Source organism: Anolis sagrei, chromosome 3 (assembly GCF_037176765.1).
Source record: "Anolis sagrei isolate rAnoSag1 chromosome 3, rAnoSag1.mat, whole genome shotgun sequence".
In the NCBI taxonomy this organism is placed as follows: Eukaryota; Metazoa; Chordata; class Lepidosauria; order Squamata; family Dactyloidae; genus Anolis; species Anolis sagrei.
Window position 1 is genome coordinate 98,398,464 of NC_090023.1, and position 19,682 is coordinate 98,418,145.

A 19,682-nucleotide genomic window follows, 5' to 3' on the forward strand; every position below is an offset into this window, starting at 1 on the left:
AAGTTTGTTTTTAAGAGCAGTTCTGGTTTTGCCAGTCTGCTTCCACCTCTTAAAGAAACACATTGATGATCCAGTCTCTGAAATCTGTTTTAGATTCCTCGGATCTCAAAATGCTGTCCTATTTCCAGTTCCTGGATTCCCTTTTTAAAAAATTGAAACTGTTAGTCTAGGGCATTTTTTTCAGGGTTTTTTAAAATAGAAAAGTCTTATTACTGAATTATTTTTATTATGTACTTGTTGTTTGCCACAAGGAAGCTCTTTTCATTTAGTGCATTTTGTATATGTATTGATGCTTGTGTGTACAATAAAATTGCCCTTTATAAATCAGGATGTGAATGTGGGACCTGCCTCCTTGGAGACACTGCTGTCAAAATTCAATTATCCCTTACAGGAATGAGTACTCAGAACATTTACCTTCAGAGCTAATGTAGTAACACACATCTTTTCTCCACTTCTGTAAGGGATGGAGAAGCTTTGGAACCTGGAATCATCAACTGAAACTGAATAGTGTGTTATCCAGGGCAGTTAAATGGAAGTACATCTTTACATAGCATGTAACTAAAATGTGGAATTCATTGTCAAATTGGATTATTCTAATAAAGGAAAAATCCTGGAAGATGGTGCCATTGGTAGCTACGAGTTAGGATGGCTGTTTGCCACCTCCATTATTTAAGCTAGTATTCCTTGAGGTATTTGTTATTATGGAGAATGAAATGCAGGATGATGGAACAGAGAGCATGCTGATCAAATTTGTAGATGATACCAAATTGGAAGGGTGGCTGATAACCCTGAGAACAGTATTAGAATTCAAAATTACTTCAACAGATTAGAGAGAGGGGCCAAAATTAACAAAACGATTAAAAGAGGAAAATGTAATATACTCAAGTAGAAAAAAATAAAATGCACAAATATAGAATGGCTTGAAAATAGTTTACGTGAAAGAGATCTAGGAGTCTTAGTAGACCATAAGCTAAACATGAGTCAACAGTGTGATGCGGCAGCTAAAAATGTGATGCCAGGCTGCACTAAAAGGGATATAGTGTTTAGATTGAGGGAAGTCATGGTTGCACTCTTTTCTGCTTTTGTCAGACATCATCTGGAACATCGTGTCTAGTTCTGGGCACAATTCAAGAAGGATATTGACAAGATAGTACATGTCCAGAGGTTTAAAAAATGGCCAAAGGTCTGGAAGTTAAGCACTATGAGGAGTGGCTTAGGGGGCTAGGGAGTGTTTATCTCAGAGAAGTTTAAAAGGGAACATGATAGCCATGTTTAAATATTTAAAAGGATGTCACATTGAGGAGGAGGTAAGCTTGTTTTCTTCTGCTCTAGGACTAGGTTATGGAGCAATAGATTTAAACTAAAGGAAATGATATTCCAAATCTAGGAAGAACTTCCTACCAGTAAGATTTGTCTTCCTCTTGACACGTTTCTCCCTTTCGCTCTTCATTTGTGCCTCTTTGTATTCTACAGCACTGTTGGTAACAGCTGACCTCCAGTTACAATGTTTAAGAGCTAGGGATTCTTAATTCTCCATGCCACAATTTTTAAGGTTGGCTTTAAGCCCATCTTTAAATCTCTTTTCCTGTCCACCAACATTCGGTTTTCCATTCTTGAATTGGGAGTATAATAACTGTTTTGGGAGACAGTGATCAGGCATTTGGACAATATGGCCAGTCCAGCGGAGTTGATGGCAGAGGATTATCATTTCAATGGTGGTGGTCTTTGCTTCTTCCAGAACGTTGGCATTTGTCTGTCTGTCTTCCCAAGAGATTTGCAGGATTTTTGGAGGCAATGCTGATGACAGTAAGAGCTGTTCAGCAGTGGAATATGCTGCCTTGGAACGTGGTGGCGTTTCCTTCTCAGGCTTCTAGACAGAGATCAGATGGACATCTGCTGGGTGTTTTGATTGTGTGTTCCTGAATGGCAGGGGGTTGGACTGAATGGCCTTTATGGTCTCTTCCAGCTATGATTCTAGGGTGCAACCAGACTTAAATCCTCTTGGCAAGCTTTCAATTGGAACCGATTGGTTACTGTGTAAACAAGCCTTTTGTCTTATCCAATACGGCCCTTCCTATACTCTTTTAAGCAGTAAATAGGGTTAGTTTGTGGGGTTAGCGTAGCCTTACAAACAAACCTATTAGTCTACTGATTCCTGATTATGACCCAGTGGTTAAGCTACTGTGCTATTATGAATTTTCCTTTTTTAATTTGCTGTTGCTATCAGTCTCTTGGGGCCCCCGGTGGTGCAGTGGGTTAAACCGCTGAGCTGCTGCACTTGCTGATCGAAAGATTGGAAATTCGAATCTGGGGAGCAGGCTTAGTTCCTGCCGTTAGCCCCAGCTTCTGACAACATAGCAGTTCGAAAACATGCAAATGTGAGTAGATCAATAGGCTTCTGCAGGATGGTAATGGTGCTCCATGCAGTCATGCCAGCCACATAACCTCCAGTGTTGTCTATGGACAACGCTGGCTCTTCAGTTTAGAAATGGAGATGAGCACCCACCCCCACCCCATAGTTGGACTCAACTAGACTTAATGTCAGGGGAAACCTTTACCTTTACTATCAGTCTCTTAAGTTGCCATGGGCAATTCACACTTTATTAGTTTCACTTTCCAGAAATATAATGGGGAGCAGAGGGATAATAAAACTGAGTCAACCTATAGAGCTGTTGTAAGGATAAAATGCAAGAAATGCATTTTATAGAATGTAATCAGTGTCCTTAACACTGGAAATCACTATATAAATTTTAACCCTACAACACACACGTTTCTAGCTGTTGTAGATAGAACAAGAGTATGGAATTAGAGACCAGGCTTTGATTCTTGGCTCAGCAATGGAAACCCACTCTGTGGTCTTGGGCATGTCACACACATCTCAGCATCAGAAAACTTTGTGATAGATTCACCATAGGGTCACCATAAATCAGAGATGACTTCAAGGCAAACAATAGGGGAACACATACTGTAGCTAGCATGGTCCGTATAATCTCCTTCCCTCTTTTGCGGTCTTCTAGGTGGCTGGACTCCAGTTGCCTTTGCCATTGCCTCTGACTCCACTGAAATTTGGCTAAAGTGCTGTAAAAAAGTGCAATTCCCCTTTAAAAGCATACTTCTCCACTTTAAACGTTTCTTTTTCTACTCGCAACTCTTTAAAGCACAGATTCCAGGAGTGTGGTTCCACTTGTTAATGAGACACATGGAAAAGCTACATCACGTTGAAATAAAATATAGTTTAAAAATGATATTAGGGTTTTAGAACTCCAGTGAGAAAACTGGCATGGGACAGCAGTCATGAGTTCTCTGGGAAGTCTGCTTCCTAGACAGCAAAAAATTGTCCACAAATATGTGGGACTCATGATTTTCAGACAAAAGAATACTGCTGTGATTTTAAATATGGGTCTACAAATCTAAAATCCTTTGGTTGATTAAATCAGATTCCATGGTCCCTTTTTTGCTTCAGCTAAATAGTATGTGTCTCTGGAAAAGAACTGAGGTAATCAGCTCAAAAGATTTACTTGAGTCATATATCTGAAAAGGACTGAACACAAGACAAACTCTGTGTTCTGCTATTGATGATTACTGTGTAACCTCTTATTAGAACACGAAGAGGATAAAACTGGGATTATTTTCACTGGCCAAGAGTTCTAAGATGCTCAATTCTAATACCCAAAAGTGCTTATTACAAATATCTGTTCCTCGGTTTTGTTTTTGCTTTAACTTAGAACAGAAAACAGTTGCCTAGCAAAATAGCACAGTACACTCATATAAAATGTGTTAAGTCAGTATTTTCAATCAGGCTGCAGAACAAAAGGGAGATTAAGAAACAAGAGCTTGGTTGGATTTCTTCTAACTACTCTGGATTCAACTGCAATTTTATTCATGAATGAGCAACAACGAATATTCAGCAGTGCTGCACCTGGTACTAGCAATGATTTTAGGAAGCCAAAATCAAATTGCTAGTGCCAACCGCAGCAGACAAACTGAACTGACAGAATTTACATAGAAGTATGACCACCATTTAACAACATGCAGTGAGTCTATAATATATGGGACTTGCTTGTGGATAAATTGCTGGAATTTGTCATATGATAGTTGGTAGCTTTTCAGAGATGGTAACAGGATAGTATCTCCTGAAAAGGGTAGAATTTCAGGTAAAATAATGAAGACATCTCAAGGCAAATCCATTCAATCCATTATACCTATATGTAGCCTCACCATTCAACACTCGACTGAATGGGTCTACTCTAGTTGGGAATAGTATGGATATAAAAGATCAGAACTTAGGTATGCCCTCAAATACCAGTTGCTAGGAAGCAGGATGTTAATGCAGCATTAACATATCACTTGTGGTATATATCCAGTTGGGTATTGCGGGAACAGGATGTTGGACCAAAAAGGTCTTGGTTTGATCCACTGTCTCTTAACTATGACACTACACCTCTTCCTGGGCCTTTCCATTTATTCCACCCATCAGAGTGGTAAACACTTTGTATGAAACATCAGTGATCAATTAGAAAACCATGTCTTTCCAAAGACATGGTTTTCTAAAAACAGTAAAATATATCTTTTGAGGATATGAAGATCACCTTGAAAGTTTAAAATTTGCTTCATAAGAAAAATGAATGCTACATTTCTCAGAAAACTGAACTGTGGAATAACAGGTGCACCTTTACAATGAACCCATTGAAGATACATGGTTCATTCCACCTACGTCTTGAAAATAAATCAACATTTTCTGACAGGAACCAATGGGATTATCACATTTCCATTCCACTCTTTTTCCAAGAAGTTAATGTGCTGTACAAGTATTTCACGCCATTTTATTCTCAAAACCATCATGTGAAATAAATGTGACTAAACCAAGTTAACTAGTTGAGCTTCACAGAGCATTAATTCAAACCCATTTTTCAAAGATTGTGTTCTTTGTGAATACATCTAATTCAATTCTATAGTCCATCTGGTGAAAACTGCTGATAAATACATCATGACTGGCAGAAATCCCACTGATACTTAGGGGGCACTTTAGCTTTTAATCCTGGCATACAGCCACCACATCAAGGTTCCTCAGATTGAAAAAAGTCACAAAAATTATAGCATTGCTTATATCAGTGTTTCTCAACCTTCCTAATGCCGTGACCCCTGAATACAGTTCCTCATGCTGTGGTGACCCCCAACCATAAATTTATTGTCATTGCTACTTCATAACTGTAATTTTGCTACTGTTATGAAATGTAATGTAAATATCTGATATGCAAGATGCATTTTCATTCACTGGACCAATACCCAAAATGCCGAAATTTGAATACTGGTGGAGTTGGGGGATGGGACTGAATTATTCATTTGGGAGTTGTAGTTGCTGGGATTTATAGTCCACCTACAATCAAAGAGCATTCTGAACTCCACCAATGATGGCATTGAACCAAACATGGCACACAGAACTCCCATGGCCAACAGAAAATACTGGAAGGGTTTGGTGGGTAGTGATCTTGAGTTTTGGAGTTGTAGTTCACCTACATCCAGACAGCACTGTGGACTCAAACAATGATTGATCTGGACCAAACTTAGCATGAATACTCAATATGCCCAAATGTGAATACTGGTGGTTTGGGGAAAATAGACCTTGACATTTGGGAGTTGCTAGGATTTATAGTTCGCCTACAATCAAAGAGCATTCTGAACCCCACCAACAATAGAATTGGGCCAGACTTCCCACACAGAACCCCAATGACCAACAGAAAATATGGGGTTTTCTGATGGTCTTTGGCTACCACTCTGACACCCCTCTGTGACTCCCTCAGGGGTCCCGACCCCCAGGTTGAGAAACACACTGGCTTATATGATGTCCTCCATGTGGCCTTCCTATTTTGTAGGTCAAAATCTGCTTCACAGAGACACTTATGTTAAACTTATAAGATGACAAGAAGTGTTAAATATTATACAGAACAAAAAAACTGCTTAGAAACAAAAACAAATCTGGAGCAGTTTGTCTATTATCAGGTTTGGCTTCCATGCAATGTCATTTATAAAGGGAAAAACAATAAAGATTCTTCATTGAGACATGGAAGATCTAACCTCTGAGAGAGGAAAACAGCATAAAATGAAAAGCTTCTTCTTGTAAAGCAATCATAAGACATATTGCAAGATTCTGTACTATGAGATAATATCAGGAAATACCCAATTCTTCAAACAAACAGAAACCAAATTTGATTTAATGATGTATATGTATAGATTTTTAATGTACCTAAACATCACACAGAAGTTGGAGTTCCTTGGCAATGGCTTCTGTGGTTTTACCATCAGATTAAAAAAGCTGGTTTTACACTGCAGTAGTATTTTGAGGAAATTCCTGAGCCTCATTTCTAAAAGCAAAGATGTCATAAAAAGAGAAAAGTACAACATAAACATTGTACATAAAAATAATTTAAGCAGAAGATCCATCTTTCAAAATAGAAATGTTTGCGAAATTGCATATAGACAATAGCTATCATTTTGAGCAAATTACATCAAATATTAATGCAACAGCAGCCTTTGTGACAACTTTCTCAAGGCATCCAAAACTGGCATCTTTATTTGGAAACAAAACATAAACAAGTAAAATTGCGAACACCATGGCCATCCAGGCCCTGCAACAATCTATTAAGTAGTCTGCTGTCAAAAATAGCAAAGGCAGCAACACAGCACTGTATAAAAAATATGGTTGCATCTAGCACCAATTGAGATAGCAATAAATCTTGCATGGAATTATGGAGTTCTATGAATCAAGTACGCAGCTTCGAGTCAAGTTTATATTTCCTATCACAGACAGACATGATAGTTTATGTCTTAGGAAAGATTGCTGTGATTGTTAAATGGGATCCAACTGAAGATTTTTTAAAAAATGAAATGCTGAATGCCTAATGAGGGGTAGTTATTAACCAGAATGCTTGGATAAGAGCGACCAGAATGTAAGGACGTCAACAGAGTTGACAGCTTAAAAAGTTAAAAAGAATCTGAAAAGCATGTCGATATGTTGTTGGTTTTTTGACTCCATTAACTATATTCAAGTAAATTTTTCAATAAGTTATTTTTTTCACCTCCAGGCCATAAAGAGGAAGAATCTAGTCCAGTCATCTCTGGGATAGCCCTTGCAAAAAATAAAGTCCTCTATTACCTACTCCAAGTGCTTCTCTGGTGGCTCAAAGATCTCTTCCGGTATTTTTGTTTCTTGCCCACACTTTTGTGGCCATGGCTACGTCCTCTTTTATCCTGCTCCCTGTCTCTACTAGAGGAGCGCTGATACTGTGCATATTCTCGACTTGAACTTCTCTGGTGAAGACTGCTGTTTTTTGTGGAACATTTTTTATGAAGGCGTCTTTCTTTTCTGCATTTTTCATCCTCGCTACTCAAGTCTCTTCTATGCCTACTTTTTTCTATTTTGTCTCTGCTGTGATGGTTCTGTGTGTCTTTATATGAGTGACTCCTTCCCCTGCTGGGTTCTATGTTACACTTGCCTTGTTCTGGTACAAAGTCCTTTTTGTAGACATTCAGCTCATGATCAGTTGAGCTCCTATGCTGCTGATTTGGTGTTATACATGAAAGGACACTGGTAGCACTTTCATCAAAAACTGTTTCTCGGTCACTGACATTAACATTAGGCTCTTTGAGAAGAACTTTCTCATGAAGGCTTCCATTTAAATACTTGGGCTGAGAACCCAGATCTTCATTAGCTGCTGTGGTGTTTTGAGACAGCAACACTGGTTTAGCCAAAATGGAAGGAACTGAGGTAGGTTTGAAAGAGTGAGGAACATAAGGAAGAGTTTTCAAAGGGGTACACTGCAGTGTGCTAGGTACAGTCTTTTTAAGATGGATTGTTTCTATTTTCTTGTTCAGAAGATTACTTAATAGTTTCTCACGCAACTCCCTCTCTTTCCTCTGCAGCCCAAGAGCTCTCTCTTTTTCTTCCTCTACTCTTCGGAGTTCAGCTTCCTGTAGTTTTCTCCTATCTTCCAACTGCTGAAGGCGGACTTTTTCTTCATTGTGCTCCTGTTCCAAAATTTTTATTGCCTAAGAGAAAGAAAATAAAACTTAATTCCTGTCTTTATATGAAAACACATTTGCCCTGTAACAAAGACTTTCATACATCAAATAATCATAAAGATACTCTTAAGGGGGGGGGGGGGTGTCCTCGATTACACAGCCCAAATAAAACATTTTTTTCTTTGGTATCTGAGTTTTAAGACCTGTTTCTGAGGTTACAGACCAGTGGCACCCACTCCCATCATCATGAAATGCCTTGAAAAACTGGTCTGCAGGCATACAATTTCTTGCCTTCCACTTACATTGGACAAACATCAGTTTGTATATAAAGCCAAAAGATCAACAGAGGACAACACAGCCACCATGGTCCACACTGCTCTGATCATCTGGAACTACAAGGGAACTATGTGAGGATGCTTTTTGGAGACTTTAGTTCCATGTTTAACACAATCCTCCCACATAGACTGGTGTCTAAATTCATGAATCTTGAATTGTCATGTTCAATCTGTTCCTGGATTATGGACTTTTTGTTTGGATGTTCCCAGAGGGTTAGATTAGGTAATCATACTTCTTTGGTTCTCACTCTCAACACTGGGATGCCACAGGGCTGTGTGTTGGGTCCTCTGCTTTACACTTTGTACACATATGATTTCATCCCTGTCCATCATAACAATATTATTACCAAATGTGCAGATAATACAACCATAGTGGGGCTTATTTCTGAAGGAAATGAGTCTGCCTATTGGGATGACGCGGATTGGCTGTTCTCATGGCGCAGGGGCAATAATCTGGTTCTTAACATCAATAAGACCAAGGAATTCATAGTGAACTACAGAAAGTACAGACCAGAAATCCAGCCCTTGGTCATAAATTGGGATCAAGTAAAATGAGTAGCCAGTAGGCCTGGGTAATAACGGAAAAATTTGTTTCTAAACTTTCTTCGTTTTTAGGGGTCTATCGCGTTTCGTTTTTTTTAAGAATTCCGAAATTTTGCTTTTAAAAATTTCGAAATTTACGAAATTTAGTAAAATTACAAATCGATTCGTTAATGGCGGACACGATTGCGCAATATGCTAAAAAAACCTCCAAATGGGACAGGGGGAACTTCTGAAGCTTCCCTCTCCCTCTGTTGCTGACTGTTGGTGTGATAAAACAAACAGCATCTATAAAACATGCACCAGACATGCGAAAATAATTATGAAATAATTACGAAATAATTTTGAAATAATTACGAAATCAATTGAAAAAATTGTTTCGAATCTAATTTACTCCTCACACTATTCCTGCATGGCTCAATATTGGATCGTAAGCTAATTTAAATACGAATTAATAACGAATTACGAAATTAACGAACGAAACCGCCCAAGCCTAGTAGCCAGTTTTAAGTTCCTGGTTATCACTATTAAGGAGCACCTGGCCTGGGGCACCTATGACAGCGTTGGATAAGAGGGCCCAGCAGAGAATGTACTACCTGAGACTTCTAAGGAACCAACAACTGAATGAAAAATTGCTGGTGATTTTCTACCACTGTGCTATAGAGAGTGTCCGAACCTACTGCATCTGTGTGTGGTTTGGTAACTGCACAGTGGCAGATAGGAAGATGCTCCAAAGGGTCACACTTCTGCACAGAGAATCATTGGTTGCCCTCTCCCCTTTTTGGAAGAACTATATAGGTTCCGCAGCCTTAAGAAAGCTCAGAGCATTATTGGGGATTCATCTCACTCAGCATAATCTAATATTTTTTTTAATTATTACCAATTATTACCATCTGGCAGATGGTACAGGGTGACAGAGGGAAAGACAAACAGATTGAGAGACCACTTTTATCCTAGAGCTGTAACTACACTGAACATAATGGCTTCACACTGATTTGGCACTGGGGACTGTGCGGTGGTGATGGGATTGTGGAGGGATGGGTGTGTTGTTTTGTGATGTGTGCTGCGGAAAGCATTTAATTAAGTTGTACAATGACAATAACGTTAGTCTATTATGGTATTTGGGGTGCTGATTCTGAAAATTGCATCATCATCATCATCATCATCTTTAGTTATACCCCACCACCATGTCCCCCGATGGGGACTCTGGGCGGCTCACATGAGGCCAAGCCCTACAACACAAAACAATAAAAGAAGTCAAAAATACAAACAATAGCATAATAAATTACATAAAACATAAAAATAGAGTAAACAGTTTAAAATTAAATCATTCATAACACAGTAACAGCGAGCGGGCTGCATGTACAGAATATAATACTAAAGCAAAGAGCTAAGAACATGGGGTGAGATAGGGATGAAGCAGATTATTTGTGTGGGAGAAACTCTTCAGGAGTGGGGGGTTGAGAAGGGTCTTTGTACAGGGGAGGGGGTGTACTCTAAGGACATTAGGTAGACTGCATCAGCTCTAGGAGCCCCCGGTGGCGCAGTGGGTTAAACCCCTGTGCCGGCAGGACTGAAAACCGACAGGTCGCAGGTTCGAATCCGGGGAGAGCGCGGATGAGCTCCCTCTACCAGCTCCAGCTCCTCATGCAGGGACATGAGAGAAGCCTCCCACAAGGATGATAAAACATCAAATCATCCGGGCGTCCCCTGGGCAATGTCCTTGCAGGCAGTCAATTCTCTCACACCAGAAGCGACTTGCAGTTTCTCAAGTCGCTCCTGACACGACCAAAAAAAAAAAAAATCAGCTCTAGTTTCTTAGATAAAGGTTATCATGGTTTTCTGTGGACAAGTAGATGAAGATTGGTAGATGGCATGTGTTTTGTATCTCAAAAGCTAAAGCTGATACCATTTTTGGAATCAGCAGGTCAAATATGCCCAGAAGGAGGGTTAACATTTGAGGCACCAAAACGTGTTGGCCAGTGTTTCTCGTTCAATAGTTCCTGTAAAAAAAGTTCATCCCAGGTCACCATAACAATCAGTCTCAGAAATCAGGACCTCTGCTAAAGAAGTCTAAAAACACTTTAAATACTAACTTCAGGAATGCCAAGCTTCAGAAAATAGAGGACTAAAATAGAGGACTTATGTGTTTATTCTTTATGAATGATTTGCCTGCTTATTCTGCTAATATTCCGAGCTATTAACTGTAAAATAATATCTACAGACTCTAGTCCATTAAGTTGCCAGACTATACATACTAGAACTGGTGAAGCAGTGAGCTAGAATGCTAAGTATGGCAAAGCCATACATAAAATCTTCCTCAAAACAAACCAAAACATGCAATATATAGCTAATATTGAGCTTCTGCATACTTGAAAATGCTCCAAGGGCTGCAAGTAAGGGCATAGATCGCTCCATGAATGTGCAAGTGTCAGGCACCACTGGTTTGTTAGAGAAACTAAGGCAACAGTGTTGCAAAGAAGGGGAAAGCCTTCATGCTCCAGGCTCTTTGTCTTCACTCTCAGCCAAAGATGTTCATTCATTTTCTACAGATCAGAGCACAAGGCTGAATTTAACTAGTTGGTTAAACACATATTTCTTGTCAGATAGAAAAGCTGGCTGGGTTGTTAGCCCAGAAACATGTCCAAGCTAAAACAAATCCATTTAAACTGAAATTTTAAACCACAAAATATAGTAAGATCATTATAAAAACAGAGAAATAACAACTATTAAAATCTATCACACGGTTCCAATTCAGTCCCTATATTTCAGTATTCCTCAAAGTGGAGGAATACTGAACTGACCAGCGTAATTGATTTTACAAGCTTGTACAACCAGGGCTACAGTATGTACAGTACAATACAATATACTACAAGGAGGGCTCAAAGTGCAGGTAAGTTAGCAGAGATGGATGTAGTCCTTCGAATAACATGGACTCACATGGCTTTGAAGTTTAATATCAGCACTTTATATTAGACTACAATGCAATTCTATGATATGCTTTTGATGCAAGTCAACATACATTTTGTACCAGAGCACTTGATAACTGAAAACCCTAGGTAAACAATGCAATTCTATGATATGCTTTTGATGCAAGTCAACATACATTTTGTACCAGAGCACTTGATAACTGAAACAAATTCTGGTTTCTCCAGCTATAGTGCTATTGATGCATTCTAAAACAAGATGAACTGAGCTGGCAAATTATATAACTACTAAATAGCATAACTTTCCCTGAAAGCAGACTTTTAGTCCTATGTAGAAACAGACACACATCCCATTGTGCAATGCTGCTGTTCAATGTGCATGTGTAGATTTATGAATGATACAGGATATCCGCCAAGATGTTAAAAATATCTGTGGGTATCTATTTTTTCAAAGTATTTCACAAATCCATAATTTTCTGCTTATACTTTTTAAAAGTACTATATTATAGATTCAGAGCGGCCTTACAATAGGCAATAATTAAATGCCATATAAAACGGACATATAAAAATAACAAATACATTAAAAACATAAAATTAAACAGCACATAAACATTAAAACCAATTCTTAAAACCATGCAGTCACCTTTGCTCTGCTCAGTAGTTCGGCAATTAGTCGAATGGACTGAAGATTTCTTTGAGCTAAGAGAAGCTTCCTCTCTTCAAGTTTTATTTTTTCTTGCAGCCTTTTTTGCTCTTCAGCCTGTATTTTTTCAAGTCTTTTTTTGTGTCTACGAATTTCACGATCCTTTTGTTTTTGCTCTCTTTTCCTCAATTTTTCTTCTCTCTTTTTCTCTCTTTCTAATTCCTCAAGTTCTTTTTGTTTTCTAAAGAAGAACATGATATCAATCACTAGAGGTCTAGTTTCTGAATTTAACTGAATGATCAGAAATGTACAAATAATTTCTTTCCATCAAATCTCAATAGCAGATAAGCATTCCTAGTTCATTAAACACTTGCCTAACTCTTTTATAAATCAGATGACCCAAGAGATTTGCAAAATGGCTGAGGTGGCAATCTTCACTCCACTTATGAAATAAAATCTCAAAAATTCAAATAATTCTACCACAGATTATGTGTTACTGTTAGCTCAGCAGTTAGTCAAACTGCATCACAAACTTCATTAAAGACATTTATGCAATATCAATCTGATTCCAAAAGAACAGGTTTCATTAGTGGTATGTAGAAAAAGCTTTCTCCATAAATTGTTATATTTCTTAATTTAATTTACTATGAGAATCTAAAGCCAATGGTATAGAATTTCCAACAATCATGCTCACATTTTGGCCAATTCTTGATTCCTAATGACCTGCTTTATCATAATATTCAGACATTTTAATTAATTTAAAATATATTGTCGAAGGCTTTCATGGCCGGAATCACTGGGTTGTTGTAGGTTTTTTCGGGCTATATGGCCATGTTCTAGAGCAGGGGTCCTCAAACTAAGGCCCGAGGGCCGATACGGCCCCCCAAGGTCATTTACGCAGCCCTCACTCAGGGTCAAGCTAAGTCTGAAACGACTTGAAAGCACACAACAACAACAATTCTATCTCATCAGCCAAAAGCAGGCCCACACTTCCCATTGAAATAGGGAAGTTATTAGTTAAAATTGATTGTTAAAATGTGTTAAAATTGTTCGTTTTAATTATTTTTTAATTATTGTATTGTTTTTAAGTGTTTTTTGCACTACAAATACGATATGTACAGTGTGCATAGGAATTCATTCTTTTTTCCCTTCAAATTATAATCTGGCCCTCCAACAGTTTGAGGGACTGTGGCCTGGCCCTCTGTTTAAAAAGTTTGAGGACCCCTGTTCTAGAGGCATGGCCATATAACCCCAAAAAACCTACAACAACCTAATTTAAAATATTCAACAGATCTTGAAAGTCTACTAATAACTATCCGTATATATAGATATATATATAGATAGATAGATATAAAAACTGGGAAATTCATACAGATTTTACAAGTATAGAAAAGTCTGGAGTTTGTAATTTTACATGAAAAGAAGGAGATGTACCTTTCCTCCTCTTTTTGCCTTTCCTCTGCTTCTTTTTCTTTACGTTTTTGCTCTTCTCTTTGCTTTTCAAGCTCTTGAAGCTTCTGCCTTTCAAGCTGACGTTTCCTAATTGAAGCATCACTCAGATGCTTTGTTGAATCAAATGAAACCTTTTAAAGACAAAAGAAAAAATATTTCTGCTAAAATGTTAAACAATGACTTCATTAAATGCTTTGGTTTTGTGTGTCTTTTGTTTCCGACATCCCTAAGCTAAATGTATCATGCAGCTTTCTTGGTAAGATTTGTTCAGAGGAGTTTTGCCTTGGCCTTCCTCTGAGGCTGTAAGATTATGAACTGGGTTTCCATGGCTGAACATGGATTCGAACCCTGGACAAGGTGTGGCTCCTGTTCAACACTCAAACCACTACATCACGTTGGCTCTTATTCATTAAATCAACTTGTGAATTACAGATGGTTGAAGACAAAAACCTGAGAACTGTTGGGACACCTATGTTGCTTTTAAAAGCTAGCTCGTTCATCTTCTTCTTTCTCTCCCATGCAACAGCCTGGCCTCGCTGAAGGATTCTATGAATTCTTTAAAAGTATGCAAAAACTCAGTTCTAAGTGTTATATTATACAGTAGGACTCCCTTATCCATGGATCCAATAACTATGGCTCCTCTTACCCACGCTCCAAAAAAAATGTTTCCCCTTGTAAATGTTTCTGCCCCCCCCCCCCCAAACCCTAGGTTTTACAATGCAATTCTATGATATGCTTTTGATGCAAGTCAACATACAGGGTTTGTTATTATCCATGGTTTCAGAGTTCCACGTGTGTGCATTTTTTGGAATGTATCCCGCACTGTATTATCAAAAGGACTTCATAATTTCTCTATTTACATGTTTATTTACATTTCTAACCACTTCTCAAGGCTGATTGCAAAACAGAATCATGAATGTTATGCAACATATTAAATATATAAAGAAATGAACTAGAACATCAGCATGAACATATTAAGGTTGAAAGCACTGGAGTCTATCAATACATTGGAGTTTACTAATGCATATTAATAACCCCCGCCTATTGTTCAAATAGATACTCAGAATGTCTGATGTGTATTGCTGTCCATGAGCCTCTTTGCTGGCTGCTCTACACAATAACATCATGACAGCTCTTGCTGTTAGTCAGAAATATTAAGTCCATTTAGTCACAAATCTCATACTGAATTCCTGTCATGATTTTTTTTAAAGAAAAAAAACCCTGTTGTATCTTTATAGACCAGGGCTCTCCAAACTAAGGCCAGAATGCAGACCTCCAAGGTCATTTACCTAGCCCCCACTCTAAATTTGGGCTTTTCCACATGTCTGAAATGACTTGAAGGCACACAACAACAATCCTAATTAACCTGACTATCTCATCAGCCAAAAGCAGGCCCATGCTTCCCATTGAAATACTGGTAGATTTGTGTTGGTTACAGCTGTTCTTCATTTTAAGTAATGTACTGTTCTTTCATGTTTATTTGTATTAAAAATAAGATGCATGCAGTGTGCATAGAAATTAGTTCATGTTTTTTCAAACTATAGCCCAGCCTCTCAATAGTCTGAGTTACCATGAACTGGCCCTCAGCTTATAAACAGTACACTCTACACCCCCACCCATACCCCATATCTGAGGGAATACATTCTAAGTCACCCATGTGGAAAGCTGAAACTGTAAATAACAGCTTTAATCTATATTTTTCACTGTTTTTGGACTGGCAATCTACCACAGAATTACACTAAAGGATCTACAGGCCCAAAACTCTTATGCGGGGAAGTGTTTTTGAAGTGAAAGTAGACATAGAATCTGTTGATAAGCAGGTCACACGATAGTGTTTCATACAGTAACCTTTAAGAATGTAAGAAGTTACACTGATATAAAAACTACCATGTTTGACAAAGCAAAATCCCATCTAATCCAATATTTTGTTCAGTGGTCTACAGATGCATTTAAAGCCACCAGAAGGCTTTAAATGCATCTGCACACACTTCTCATTATCTAACAATATATACTTATATCTACTGATACTGGAGATGATACATAACTCTTCTGATGAGTAGTCCGTGGCAGCCTTATCTTCCATAAATATATACATCTTATATACCCTGGTGGCACAGCGGGTTAAATCGCTGAGCTGCTGAGCTTGCTGACCAAAAGCTTGGCGGTTCGAATCCGAGGAGTGGGATGAGCTCCCATTGATAGGCCCAGCTTCTGCCAACTTAGCAGTTTGAAAACATGCAAATATGGGTAGATCAATAGGTATCACTTCTGCGGGAAGATAACAGTGCTCCATGCAGTCATGCTGGCCACATGACTGAGGTGGTGTCTGCAGACAAAGCTGACTCTGGCTTAAAAATGGAGATGAGCACCACCCTCGAGAATCGGACACAACTAGACTTAATGTTGGGGAAAACCTTTACTTTATAAGTCTAGAAATTTTGGTCAAAAATCAACTCAAAAATCTCCCCTCAACTTATACATGTTGACTTATACATGGGTATATGTCCCTTTTAAAGCCACTCAAATATGTAGCCATCATTACATTTTGTGGTTGTTATGTACTTTTGCCTTTGAAAGAGATGGAAATTTACCTTCCTTTCTGTGTCCTGTTTAGTCTCATTGGATAATCATTGATTACACCGTTACGAAAAAGTAAGAAAATCTTTTGCAAACTTGGAAATAATTTGTGAAAACATAAAATAAAGCTGAGACTGCTACTGTTTCTCATTTCCCCAACTCACTGAAACATTAATCCAATTTGTGACAGTAGAGAAAACTGCACAAGCCTTAAATTGTATGCTTTTTTCAAACATACAAAAAATTTCATCTAACATTCTCTAAAAATATATACCAGGAAAAGCTCAGATACTTCACCTTTATGTTGCAAGCCACTGCTTTGCCATCTTCACCTTTGTACATTAGCTTCATCCCCCGCAAAGCATTCATAGCCTTGATAAAGCCTGCATATTCCTCATATTGAACATAAGCTTCAAAATTCAAATGCCCTCCAAAACTGAATGTATGGAAGTTTCTTCCAGTCATTTCTTCCCTGTATGGATCCAACATGGGAATGTCCACATTACGAATTTCCCCAAATTTGTTAAACACTTTAATAAGAACTTCTTCATTTGGTTTTTCTGAGCCAGAGTCTTTCAGTGCAAACCATTTACAAGGCAAACCCTCCAAATGAATAGTGTCTGGTCTTTCCCCTGGCAGAGTTTCATTCATATCTTTTGCATCACGAAAAAAGGAATCCCAGTCATGTCGAGTAGGAAAATCAATTTTGTATTCTGCAGCACGAACTTTGAGAATGTCCGAAAAACCACTTAGTTTTATAGTTTTGCCATCTAGACATGTAAGGAAGGATTTAACCAGACCCTTATTTTCCACTTCTCCTTCAAAACGAATGAAATCCATGGTGCTTTTGGAAATTCGTAAAGTTGAGAATTGATGTGTTTGCACCATTCCTTTCAGCCTTTCCATCACTTCCCAATTGGAAATAGACTTTCCTGGTTGCTTTAACTGTGGAAGTGCCACACTGATCGTCATTTTTGTAATGGGCTTGAGGAATAGTCCATATGGAGCACAGAGCTCCACAGCTTCGGAAGTATCATGAACTATTGTAGCAGCTGCCATGGTTAAAAAGTTATGATTCTAGCAAGAATAGGCTTATCTATTTTGTAGACATGGATAGAAAACTGTTCCTCTATTTGAATAAATTACCATTTTAACTACATCTCAAAATCAGCTTTCAAAGACTGATTGTAAGTTCTCTGTCTTTTAGGGCATGTGAAATGTTATCATTATATGTGAATCCATTAAATAGGATTCCATTTTTAACTGTGCTGTTCTAGTGTTCTCTAATTGAAAGCAATATAAATTATCTTTGCAGAGTAACTGTAAAAGTATACAAGGAATAATAAGAATGTAATTTGCAAAAAGGAGCCTCAAAAAGTAGTCTTCTTGGAGCACACTGCTTCGACGCAATTCTATGAATTATCACAATCTTGCGAGAATTTCATCATTCATAAAAGCTGGGAAAATATTCTGTGGAAAATTGAAATAGATGAGTTAGTGTCTTGTTTATTAGATAAAAAAAGTATTTCTAAACATCATTGCCAATAAACATGGTTGCTCAAATTAACTGAAATAATTTATGAAATAAGCATCTTAACAACCCTTTTATTTAGTCACAGTATGTTAGGTGAAGACAAACGGGTAACAACTTTAGAATCCTGAGTGTAACAGAATGCAGAATTACAGCCTCAGCAAAACAAACTTACAAATTACACAAGTGTGTTAAAAAGGAATCTCATAAATATCATAGTTAAAGAACTTTATATCTGATACAGGATATCAAGGCAGAAAATCCCACATTATCTGCATGTGGACTCAGATAACCCAGTTCAAAGCAGATATTGTGAGATTTTCCACCTTGATATCCAAGGATATAGGGCTGTGTGGAAGGCCCTGAGATAACCTAGTTCAAAGCAGATGTTGTGGGATTTTCTGCCTTGATATTCTGGGGGCCCTTCCACACAGCCCTACATCCCAGAATATCAAGGCAGAAAATTCCACATTATCTCCTTTGAACTGTGTTATCTGAGTCCACACTCTGCCTTGATATTCTGGGATATCGGACTGTGTAGAAGGGCTCTCAGTCCACACTGCCATATATTCCAGTTCAAAGCAGATAATGTGGGATTTTATTCAGGTGTGTGGAAGGGGCCTCAGATTCTGTATGGAAGGGCCCTGGGCATAGATAGGGAGAGGAAACTGTAGTTGCAAAACGGGGCACGGACCATGTTAATTAGCCACAGATTAGCCATTAACATAAAATACAAACGTGTCAGCGAGAGCAGGGCTTACTCTATTTGTGAACATCCCAACTCTAGCCAGCCAGGGGCATCGAGTGGGCCTCCCAAGACAAAATGCTCCAGAAGATGGTCTATTTATAAAGCGCCCAAATCTTGCCCAATTCCTCCTTCTTCACAAACCCAACCACAAAAGGCCAAGGAGATACGCTCCCTCTCCCCTGAAAGCACCTCCTCTTATCCAGAAAGGCTGCAGAGACAAACCTAGCTCATGCCCAGTTGACACCAAGGCCTCTCCTCTCCACGCACGACCATACGCACCCTTCGGCCTCGTTCTGAACCGCGACGGGAGGGGCCTCCACGGCCATCTCGCGCCTCTCCTCCTCGCTCCCTCGCTCGCTCCCTCCCTCGCGGGCTGCCCCAGGCGCAAGGCGACGCCGGCCTTCCCACAAGGCCCAGCGCCACCAAAACAAAAAAACTTCCGCTTCCCTCAAGACAACCAGGAACCTCAGTAAGCGAAGTAGCGAGCAGGAGGACCGGAAGTAGAGAGGCCGGGAAGTGCATAGAGCTAGCAAAGATAGAGCGGCAGACACTCTCTTACGGAGATTAGAGCGTTTCCTGTTGTCAGGGATCAGATGGCGGGCATGACTTGGGGGCGCATGCGCACTGAATACAAATTCATACGAAGTCTGAGGCCCTTTCTAGACAGCTGAATAGAATCCCTCATATGGACTCTGGGCCATTCCACGCAGCCATATAACCCAGAATATCAAGGCAGGAAATCTCTCAATATCTGCTTTGAACTGGAATATATGGCAGTGTGGACTCAGATAACGCAGTTCAAAGCAAATACTGAGGAAATTGGGTTGTTGTAGGTTTTTTCGAGCTATATGGCCATGTTCTAGAGGCATTTTCTCCTGACGTTTCGCCTGCATTTATGGCGAGCATCCTC

The 19,682-nt window shown here is 38.9% G+C and overlaps 1 protein-coding gene across 2 annotated transcripts; it reads right to left on the reverse strand.

Moving 5' to 3' along the window:
- Positions 1–4,807: 4,807 nt before the first annotated feature.
- Positions 4,808–19,255, reverse strand: AKAP17A (A-kinase anchoring protein 17A). 2 transcript variants are annotated; one of them, XM_060769862.2, is made up of 5 exons: positions 19,052–19,255; positions 16,791–17,963; positions 13,899–14,047; positions 12,465–12,705; positions 4,808–8,046 (listed from the first exon to the last, which is right to left on the reverse strand). In XM_060769862.2, the coding sequence occupies exons 2-5, from the start codon at positions 17,550–17,552 to the stop codon at positions 7,150–7,152; spliced, it is 2,049 nt and encodes a 682-aa protein (XP_060625845.2). In that variant the 5' UTR covers positions 17,553–17,963; positions 19,052–19,255; the 3' UTR covers positions 4,808–7,149. The 2 variants fall into 2 exon arrangements, with proteins under 2 accessions (XP_060625845.2, XP_060625846.2); XM_060769863.2 differs by having other exon boundaries at positions 18,995–19,255.
- Positions 19,256–19,682: the final 427 nt, after the last annotated feature.

What these genes read in the sequence shown, in the direction of transcription:
- AKAP17A (XM_060769862.2), bottom strand. Translation starts at nt 17,552, where the DNA reads ATGGCAGCTGCTACAATAGTTCATGATACTTCCGAAGCTGTGGAGCTC. An exon ending in CAGTGGCTTGCAACATAAAG is followed by an intron (nt 14,048 to 16,790) that starts GTGAAGTATCTG and finishes TGTCTTTAAAAG; the next exon opens with GTTTCATTTGATTCAACAAA. An exon ending in AGGCAAAAAGAGGAGGAAAG is followed by an intron (nt 12,706 to 13,898) that starts GTACATCTCCTT and finishes GTTCTTCTTTAG; the next exon opens with AAAACAAAAAGAACTTGAGG.